Source organism: Hipposideros armiger, unplaced genomic scaffold (genome assembly GCF_001890085.2).
Source record: "Hipposideros armiger isolate ML-2016 unplaced genomic scaffold, ASM189008v1 scaffold_918, whole genome shotgun sequence".
Taxonomy (NCBI): Eukaryota; Metazoa; Chordata; class Mammalia; order Chiroptera; family Hipposideridae; genus Hipposideros; species Hipposideros armiger.
Genome location: NW_017732268.1, coordinates 229,061 through 240,077, shown reverse-complemented (window position 1 = coordinate 240,077; position 11,017 = coordinate 229,061). Strand labels below are relative to the sequence as shown.

Below are 11,017 nucleotides of genomic sequence, written 5' to 3'. Positions count from 1 at the left end.
ATATGCATTGACTTACAGAGGTCTGGTACTCTCAAAACGCTCTGAAATTGGGGAGGAGAACCCCACATGACACATGCCTATTTGGTTGCTATAGTTTGAGTCCCAAGCACGATGCACAAGTGCTATGTCTGCTTTGGTGAGATATGAGTGCCAGGTCTGAAATGATGCAGCCCAGTGGAAGCCTGTGACACTCTGGCCACAGCGAGGCCAGGTGGAGGCACAGTGCACCCATGTGGTGTGACTTCCCAGAAGCTGGGAAGCCTGATGCCTCCTGCACAGAAACCAGGTCCCACTATAAGAGCGTCATTTTGGTTACAAGGGCAGTTTGACTGCAATATATCATACTACTGAATGCCAGGGTCAGTTTAGCTGGTGGGGCCTGAATCCCCATCTCTAAGCTGTTCTAAATGATTTTTCCTGATGCTGCCTTCCCAGGAGAAAATATGAAAGTAGCCAACACTTCTTCTATTGAGTTTCCGCCTTGCTGAAGGCTACAGTCTTCATCCAAATGCATGTATAGCAAGGAGTATAGACACCTCATATTGATGTTTACTGCGAGTGAGGGTTATTGCTTTCCTGGGAACAGGTTTTAGGATGGGGCTGCAAGAGAGATGGCATAAAGGCCCTGGTGGGGAAAACCAGAGACACAAAAGACAAATCTAACGCATAGCACAGTTCCCTGGAGAGCCCCTGACACCCTATTTGGCCACATGTGCTGATGGGGGGAGGGTGTAGAAACTTGTAAAGAATTCCCAGAACAGAATAGGAGCACAGTCTTGTTTACAAGTACTTCTGACCATCTGTCATCATGATATTCACAGGTGTACCCATTTATAGTAATATATGAAGCCGATGGTAGAAGAGTGGCGATCTCAGGGCCATTAATTGCGGAGAACCACAAAGATTATAATAAAATAATTCAGAAATTGTCTCCCCAATTTTTTTCCAGAGTAATTAATACCTTTGGGAAAACACTGGTGCTATTCTCTCACCCTGAAGGTCCTTTGAAATAAGTACTAGGCCAGGCCCAAGCAGAACCTCTGTCCTCTCTCCAAATTCTAGAAGGTCAAGAATACCCCAGGGTTTCAGCTGCAAGCCAAAGGGGGTCTCTCACTGCAGAAGGATCCAACATTCTTCTCCAGAAAGGGAAATGCTTGGAAGAAGGGAAGATTATCAGGAACCCTGAAACAGTATTTTAACCCAACTTTTGTTTTTATGTAATTGTTAATTAGGTTGTTGATTTGTTCTTTTCCAAAAAAATTTTTTAACGAGAAAATCATGTGAAGCCTTCTTAAACATTCTTCTAATGTCTCTCTGTTCAACAATGTCCTCTGTGGTTTGGAAACCACAGGTGATTTGAGTCTAAATTGTGGAGTGGGGGCCTCATCCTGTGGGGCAGATGCAGCTCTAAAAATACTTGATGTGTGTGGAATGGAGCTGACATCTAGCGACTCTCTCCAGAGGGTGAGCACTGCCTACTCTTGTTTATCTTGTCAGGACAAATGTCAGAGCTCAAAGGGAGGTCTTTTGGCAAGCTCGTGGTTCCTGCCCTTTTCTTCCCCAGCTTATCTCAGCAGGCCCAGGGTTTGTCCTGTTTACCAGTCAGACTGTATTCTTTTCTGTTAAATGTCCGAATTATGAATTTTGCTTATACACCAACTTGCACCAGCAATCATGGTGCAGGCCTCATCCAGAATCTTTTAACATTTTCCCTTTCATGTAGGGTTGCCAGGTTAAATGCAGAACACCGTGTTAAATTTGAATTTCAGATAAATATAATTTTTTGGTATAAGTATGCTCCCAATACTGCATGGGACATACTTATACTAAAAAAATAACGTTATCTAAAATTCAGATTTACCTGGGTGTCCTATATTTTTATTTGCTAAATCTGGCTACCCTACTTTCGTTTTTCCCTTTATCCTTTTTGGTCCTTTTGGGCCCTTCAGGAATTTGGGATAATTCAGGCTATAATAGGCATGGTACTAGATTTGTTTTATGATGCTATTTTGCAAACTTTGCTACTGTTTTCCTAGTATCCAAAAGGCCCATGAGACATTTAAACAATCTCTCAATTATTTGCTAAATATTCATGTGTTATATTTATCCAGTGTATTATAGTTGCTCTTTAATAATTTGTTTTGGTTTGATTTTTGTGACTAGTGCATACATAGAGATGTGAAGCCAGAAAATATCCTTATCACAAAACACTCAGTGATTAAGCTTTGTGACTTTGGATTCGCTCGGCTTCTGAGTGAGTATTGAAGTTTTTCTAAAGTGTAAAAGGTGGAAGATTCTTTATACGGTTTTTATCTAAATGCTATAGGAAGCTAGTTCTTGTATATTTAGGGCATAGGCTTGATATAAGTTACAATTCTGTAATTATTGAAAACATGTAGACACATACAGTGGTTTAAATATGCATTCTAAATATAAATTGTACCACAGTAAAGTGGATACTGAAAAGTATGTTACCCTCCTGGTTTCTACCATTTTTTGCTAAAATAGTACTTTTTCAGACTTGCTATTTTAGAAGAGTGGTTTTCAACTTTGGCTGCAGATTAGAATCACGTGAGGAGCGATAAACTATAACTATAAAAACTATACTGATCTCCCCCAAGGGATTGTGGTTTAATTGGACTGGGGTGGGGCCCAAGCACCAGTAAATTAAAAAATACTATATTCCAAGTGATTTTAATGTGCAACCAGGAACCACTGATAGAAAAGCCACAGATGGACATGAGCTTGATGCCTGGGGTCCGCTCCGTCCTGGTGTTGATCCCACGCTCCTGCTCTGTTTTCCGTATCCCATCACTGGCCAGCTGGACCGAGTGACTACTACACGGACTACGTGGCTACCAGGTGGTACCGCTCCCCGGAGCTGTTGGTGGGGGACATGCAGTACGGCCCCCCAGTAGATGTCTGGGCAATTGGCTGTGTCTTTGCTGAGCTGCTGTCAGGGATGCCTCTGTGGCCAGGAAAATCAGATGTGGATCAGCTCTATCTGATCAGGAAAACCTTGGGTAAGTGATATCTGGTGTCTTCATCTTACCTTTTGTGAAACGGGATAGATTTACCCTGGTCCATGCAGGGCAGAGCCAAGTTCCTAGTCTCATCTAATGCCCTTTACAATTATGAAGGAGGGAAACTCTCAACATCACATTTAAATGACTCCATTAAAGGTGTCTACATTTCTTTTCTACAAAGACTCAACTATTTTGAGTAGGTACTAATTGTCCAAAAAACCCAAGATTCTATCTTCAACATAGTTTGGATCAAGTCAACTCTGAATAATGATCGTAGCGACACTAAAAACATACATTTCTATAAGGGCTTCGCAGTGTACAGAATGCTAATGTATTTTATTTCATTCATTCTTTGGATGTCCTTGACTCCAGCCTGCCAGGCTAGCTTCAATTATTTAGATGCTGCAGAGGAAGATTCTGAACCTTTTAAGTGTCAGGAAGAAAGACTGGTTCTTCTAATGTCACTCTTCTTATCTTGCTTTCCCACCTCAAAGTCCTTTCTTTTCTTTCTACTCTTGGGGTGAAGGAGAGGAGGGGAGGAGGAAAGAGGAAAGGAGAGGGACCTATGAAAAGACCCACAAGCAGCAATTGTCCTCTTGAAAAGTCAGGGAGTTTGGCCGCTACTCCCCTGTGTATTCCAATTTAAAGTTCTACTTTTGTAGCACCTGCTGTCACCATGTCTTCTCTTGAACTTTTATCTTCCCAAAGATACCGTAAGCTGCCTGAGGGTGAGATCATGTCTTATTTCTGTCCTCCACCAACATCTGCACATACTAGCAGTAAATATTTGCTGATGGCTGTTGTTGAGTGACATGTAAGCCACCTTGGAGCCCTTTCCAGGGACACTGAGCCTCCCTTTGCTGTGTTCCCCCTTGTGACTTTAGGGCAGTCTCTCTGTGTCTCCCTCCTGCCCACCCCTCAGCTCTCTGATGAAAGTTATTAAGATACAGGCACTGCTCTCATGATAAAGCTTACTGAGATCTGGGGCAAGGCATTAGCGAGTACATTTTTTTTTTTTGTGGAGGGCAGTGTCACTGGCCCTCACATGTGGGATCCGAACTGGGGCCCTCTGGCATCCCAAGCCAGCTCTTAACCATCGCGCCACTCGGCTGACCCGCGAGTATATTTTGGCTGTTTGTCCAAAATGGGGCAGGACAGCAGCTTTTAGATTTGAGTGAGAAGTAAAGTTCTAAACAAAATCAGTAAAATTAGGTGTAGGAACTCCAGCCCAGTCCAATAGCAGCATTTTGGGGGTCCTGGTTTAGAGATGTGTGTTCACTCTGCTCTGGGAAATGGGAAGTATGCCCCAGGGGTGCCCTTCTGAGTATCTCCCTATATTCTCTATATTCTCTTCAAGTGTAATATCCCTAGAACTTTACACAAGGGTGATTTTAGCTGATTTGGTTGGCACGTGAGCAGAGTGAGCCACACATAATCCCCAGAATATAGACATGCTCCTTTTGTTTCATTGCTTCACATCATAAGTGCTTCTAAACAGTAGATAAAATTGGATTTTTAGGTGACCGCTACTTGGGGAAATAAGAAAAGGTGGTTCCAATTTAGAAATGTATTCTTTCTAGCTAGATCTCCCATGATTTCCCTCCCTCCCTCCTTCCCTTCCTTTCTTCCTTTCTCCCTCCCTTCCTCCTTTCCTTCCATCTATTTCCTCCTTCTCTCCCTTCCTTCCTCAAATATTTATTGAGTACTTGCTATGTGTCAGGCACTGTTCTAAGTGTTAGGCCAATACACTTTTATCTTGACCAGTCAGGATTCAGTTAATATGACTGTGATTTGTAGTTGTTGCACTTTTGCTATTTTTAAAAAAGGGTGTTATCTGATTTGAGTGTGTGTGTTTCTGAGTCGTTCAGTTTGGATTCCTTAAATACACTGTGAGCCTTGGGGCAAGAACCTGGTTAGCTTTTTGTTTCTGTGTGTGCCTCCTCTGTGTCTGACCTGGCACTTCGCCCACTGTAGGCCTGGTACAGGTTGTCGAGGGTTGTCTCAGTGCCTCTCCTTCTGACTGGAAGAGCAACTGCAGCCGTGTAGGTGTAGGCCCAGACAGACACAGCACCAGAGGAGAGAAACCACAGAGCAGTGCTTGCTAACGATCTCATTTACCTTTCTTTTTCTTCTTGTCTAAAGGAAATCTCATTCCTAGGCACCAGCAAGTATTCAGCACAAATCAGTACTTCAGTGGGGTGAAAATTCCAGACCCCGAAGATATGGTGAGTGACTCATTTTGGAAAGAATTCTGCATGTCAGGGTTAAGGTTACCAGGGTATTGAAGTGGTGGTCATTCTGTTCACAAAGGGAGTCACCGGCTAACTAGGTTTTGGTAGTTACCCACCTGCCTGAGCCCCATGGCCCACTCTGCACTGGTAGGTCAGTCTAAGAGTGAAAAATAAAATTGGGGCAAATTGGATAGCAACACCCTAGCCTTCAGTGTTTTCATTTAGAGGCTGCTGATAGCAAAGTTTAGCTGGCATGATGGACAGAGTGGCCTGCCTTCACCTCACCTGTTCTGCAGCATTTTCATCAGTTGAAGCTAGGTGGCTCAGAGCCAGTCAACTTTTAGACAGTGATTCATCCAGGAAAAGCCAGCATTGTCCAATCTCCTACCCTATTGTGCTGGCACTCTCCAGATCATGGGGGCAAATGGTAATGAACTTGCCTGGTGCCTGTCCTCTATAGCCAATGTGGGGAACACACTCATTCCAAAAAAAACTGAAACATTAAAAATGTGCATACCCTTAGTCCACTTTCGAGGATTTATTCCAATGAAATTATTAGACAAAGGCATAAAGATGTAGCATTCTTTAATAGAAATCATTTCCTTTAGTAGGGGGTTAATTATATAACTTATGATATATCTTGATTATAGAAGCACATTGGCAGTAAAAATAGATTTTTATGTATTCACCTGAAAAAACAAGTCCACAACATATTGCTAAATGAAAAAAAAGGTTATAAAACAGTATATCTAATTTGACCTAATTTTAATAAATATTTAATATACAATACATGTATTTACATATATAAATATAAAATAATATGACAACCCCTGGAATATAATGCAGAGCTTCTTACATCTGTGAAGTAAATGGCTGCAAGGATATATACAAAAAGTATGAACAGTGGATCTCTCTCTGTGGTGGGGTAATTTTTTTCTTTTTGTATGCTATGCTTTTTTACATTTTTTATGTTTCCTAAAGAGCCTGTATTATAATAAAAAACATTTCAGAGCACAATTAAAGTTTGTGAAATCCTGAGTTGCTACTGTGTAAGAAAGTTACTTTCATATTGAAATTAACCTTCCCGTTGCTCAGTCTCCACATGGAAGTTCTGTCAAGTTCCATCCGAGCTGTCTGTGCCCTCAGCCTGTTGGCTTGTCCCGCAGCGAAGGCTTCCCTTTCCACTTCCCCACTGCCCCCCTTTCCTACAGCACCAGCAATAGGAAAAGTAGGTCATGCTGGGAGCATGCTGGGATGCAGCGGGCAGGAGTGACATCTGGCATATGGGAGGTGACCTAGCTGGCTCCCTTGCGACCTGGACATTCTCGGTACCACACTAAATATCCCTCAGCAATTTCCTGTTCGCCTGTCTACCGGTGAAGCCTCAGAAACAACCCACGTCTCATAAATGTAAAAAGCTTCCCATGGTTTCCCAGAGGTTGTCCTGCCGGGGATTTCCTGTTGACAGAAATACAGGAAGAAGCAGTGCGGGGGTTGTGCTGGCTGAACATCTGTGCCGGAGTCCTTCTGCCGGGTCAGTAACCCTGCAGGAGGGAGGCCCGCTTGTCTCTGGGGCCCGGGAAAACCGGCTAAGCAGGCAGGATGGGCCCATCGTATCACAGCCAAGCAGGCCGCCTCATCTCAGGCGTTGCCGCTGAGACAGCAGAGCTCAGTGTCAGCAGTGTCGTGTCAATCCCCAGCGGTGCTCAGATTCAACACACAGAAATAGCACGAGAAATATTTAAGCTATGAGAGAGGAAAAGGGCTACTCTCAAGGGCCCAGTACAAGTTTGCTTTAGGATTTTTTTGTTCCTGTTAGGGAACTCCAAAAATGAAGCTCTTATCCTTTACTCTTATCAGTGATTAATAAGTGCACACTCAGGAATGGGTTGTTGTTGGCTAGTTCCCGGCCCTAAATAACACTGTGCTAGCAGCACTAGGGATTGTGTTCACACGATGCGCCTGGCCAGCCTCTCCACCCTCTAGCTCACACACTGCCATCTTTCTGCACTCAGAGCACTCTGGTCATTTCCTTTCCTCAGCTTGGCTGGCTCTTATTTTCTCAGCTCCCTTCTATGATGAGCCTCTTTGTCAGTGGTATACTTCTTTAACTGGCCTGTCTGTCTGTCTGACATTGGGCATTCCCCTCCCTTTATCCTGTTTGTTATTCCTCATTGTGTCCAGCATGTGACTGGAGCAAAATAGTCTTATGCGGCCAAAGGAGATTGCTGAATGTCTGCTTGGGAAACTCTTTAAACAGTAGGATTATCAGGGGAACAGCAGGCTCTGGTGGGAGAAGACAACAGTGTTTATTCCAGAAAACCAAGAAGCATCTGTTCACCTGGATAGAAAAAAAGAAAAAACAAACTATTTTAAAACTGCCTTTATGTTAATATCAATAAATGCAATAATTGGGGCCCCTTTATATAAATATCAATGTAAGTGCCAAAAATTATTCTGAGGCAAGACAAGTTATATAAATTGAGGCAGAAAAAAGGGAAATAATAATTGCTCAACGTGTTTTTGTTTTTCCTTTCATTAGTGTTTTCTCATAATTTGCTACCTACATCATTTCTTCAGGACATGAAAGGAGTGGTTAGGAAGAAAATTTGGAAAAGCAATTTGGAGGTGGGGAGGGAAAAAACTTGTAAAACAAGCATGGAGAGATTGTTTTAGGTGAGAGGTATGGTGGGCAGAGGGTAGAGGAGGAATGGAAGGTGCTAGGAAGATACTCTCACTCAAAAGAAATGCAATCAGAGGTAACATATTTGAAAACATGCTGTCTATAAAACTCCCTTTTCTTTCTTTTCTTTTCTTTTTAACAGGAACCACTTGAATTAAAATTTCCAAACATCTCCTATCCTGCCCTGGGACTCTTAAAGGTAAAATCCTAATTTCCAACCAACCAGAAAGCACACAGCAGCTGTTATCATTGGGGAATCCATGGATTGAAAAGGGTTCCTTTTAGAATTGTTCTCCTCCTTTGAAAAGTATACATATATTCAGTTTTTTAAATTGGGTCACATTCTATTATGGTGAAAACATCAGTGTTTTTTACTTTAAATAAACCTAACATTGTATTTGAAATCTGTAAATTTACACAAAATAGAAATTTCAGAGGAGTGGTGTTTATTTTTAAAAAGGATCCTTTTCTTCAAAAAAGGTTTAGCCCTAGGATCCTTTTAAATTAGCCAACTCCCTAGTTTTGGGTTGTCGGAAAAGTCATGACGCATGTTTGTGACAGATGGCACTAGTTCATTTTTGGAAGTACTAGAGTCATTCTCATCATGTTATTGCTATGTCATTTGACAGCTGACAGTTCTAGCTTCATTCTAAAAAAAATTGAGCAATTTGGTTGAGTTTTGGAGATTTTACAACAAGTTGAAGATGGAAGACCAAACTGCATTTTTGCCATATTTTACTGTTTTACTTCCGTAAAGGGAAGAATGCACGTCAAGCTTGTGAAAAGTTGCATAAAGTTTGTGGTGACAATGCTCTACAAGAACATCAGTACCAATGATGGTTCACGAAATTCCGTGCTGGTGATTTTGATCTCAACGACGCTCCTCGGTCAGGGAGGCCCACCGAGGTTGATGACGACAAAATAAAGGCATTGATCGAGTCAAACTCACGTTACATGACACGAGAGATTGCAGAAACATTGAACATCCATCATTCAAGCGTTAGTGACCACCTGAAGAAGCTGGGATACATAAGCAAGCTTGATATTTGGGCTCCGCATGAACTCAAAGAAGTTTATTTGATGGCGCATATAAACATCTGTAATATGCTCATTAAACATGAGGAAAACTATCTTTTTTTGAAGCAACTGATAACTGGTGATGAGAAGTGGATTGTTGACAACAATGTGGTGCGCAAACGGTCTTGGTCCCGATGTGATGATTTGCCTCAAACGACATTGAAAGCAGACATTCATCAGAGGAAGGTTATACTCTCAGTGTGGTGGGATTTTAAAGGTGTCGTGTTTCTCAAAGAACCAAACAATCAATTTCAATGTGTACTGTCGGCAATTGAACAGTTGGAACGAATCCATCATCCAGAAATGTCCAGAGCTTGTTAATTAATTGTAAAGGAGTTGTGTTCCATTGCGACATGTGAGACCACACACAAATTTGATCACCCTCCAAAAATTACTGGAGCTTGGATGGGATGTGTTGCCACACCTACCATACTCGCCTGACCTTGCACTGTCAGACTTCCACTTGTTTCTCTCTCTTTAGGACTCTTTGCGTGGTATAACGTTCAATTCAGATGAGGCTGTAAATCAGCACCTTGTTCAATTTTTCTCAAATAAAGACAGGTCCTTCTATGAACGAGGAATTATGAAGCTCACTGAAAGATGGCAAAAGGTTATCGAACAAAACGGGCAATATATCATTGATTGATCTTTGTTCTTTATATAAATAAATGACCTTTGAAAAACATAGACAAAATACATCATGACTTTTCTGACAACCCAATATATTTGAAGATTTTGATTTTAAAACTTGATTTATATACACATTTTCAGAAATATATAGGTTTTATATAAATGAAGTACCAATTAAAATATTTGCAAGTCACTGTCAATATCCCACCCATTTCAAAAAGCATTTAATACATTTACCAATGCATTTGTAATATAATAAAAAGAATGAGACAGTTCCTTGGGGGTATGTGGTTATGAGATTTAATCTATCCAAGTATGAGCCCTATGGCCTACTCACTGGAAAAGTAAATAGTTAAGAATGATGTAACATAAAGGGATGTATATTATGCTTCTCCCATTCAGACACACATAATGCTTCTAATGCATAGACTATTTCTGAAAGAATATACAAAAAAAGCATGATTTTAGACGGGGGAATGGAAGAACCACTCTAGATTGTGCTATATCTTGTATGTATTTTATTGTTACTATGTGTAGGTATTTTTTTTAATAAAAACAGCAACAACTAGTTTTTACAAAGTATATGGAAGGAACCAAACAGGCTAAGTGGATTATTCAAGTTGGACACAGAGGTGAACTCAAAAATTGTAGCCTGCTCCCTCAGGGCAGAGCACCAACTGCTTCAAGAACAGCACACGGTGGAGAAAATGATTTTTTTGTTACTATTTCTAGAAACCATGTATTATGTGGCTACCTATTTAGGAATGATCATAGAAGGAACTAACATCATGATTGGGGTTTTTTGGGTTTCTTTTCTACTTTTCTCCTCCCTGCTCCCCTTGTTCCCAACTGAACAGTTGAATCTTACAAAGAAGGGGGGGAAATTATATTAATAAGTGAATATTATTTTAAAGAAGATGGAATTTCTTGTTCTTTTAGGGCTGTCTTCACATGAATCCTGCTGAGAGACTGACGTGTGAACAGCTGCTACAGCATCCATACTTTGACAGCATCAGAGAAATAGGGGACTTGGCAAAAGATCATGGCAAACCAACAAGGAAGACCCTAAGACAGAACCGAAAGCACCTGCCTGGGGTAAAAATGGGGGCACTGCTTTGGCGAGGCATCCAAGGTTGCAGCTTCAAATGATTTCATACCTGCTGTCTGGTGTAGAGTCTGAATCTATACTTGAGATGGCAGTTGTGGCTTGCAGTGTGACCACCCACCCTCATTCCAGCCTCGGGAGACAGGTCACGTAATCTACTGACCTGGGCCCCTGAGACAGCTGCCTCTTAAGGCCCCTTCTCCTTGAATCCTAAGGAACTGTCCTTGCCCTCAGTTCCCAGCTGCCACATAGGGACCAGGGGTTC

The 11,017-nt window shown here is 41.7% G+C and overlaps 1 protein-coding gene across 1 annotated transcript in view; it reads left to right on the top strand.

Moving 5' to 3' along the window:
- The window catches only part of CDKL1 (cyclin dependent kinase like 1), a 60,335-nt gene that overhangs the window by 44,857 nt on the left and 4,461 nt on the right, over positions 1-11,017 (top strand). The window contains 5 exon segments of the mRNA XM_019630501.1: positions 2,112-2,254; positions 2,823-3,023; positions 5,169-5,251; positions 8,083-8,139; positions 10,587-10,742. Coding sequence (XP_019486046.1) covers positions 2,112-2,254; positions 2,823-3,023; positions 5,169-5,251; positions 8,083-8,139; positions 10,587-10,742 — 640 coding nt within the window.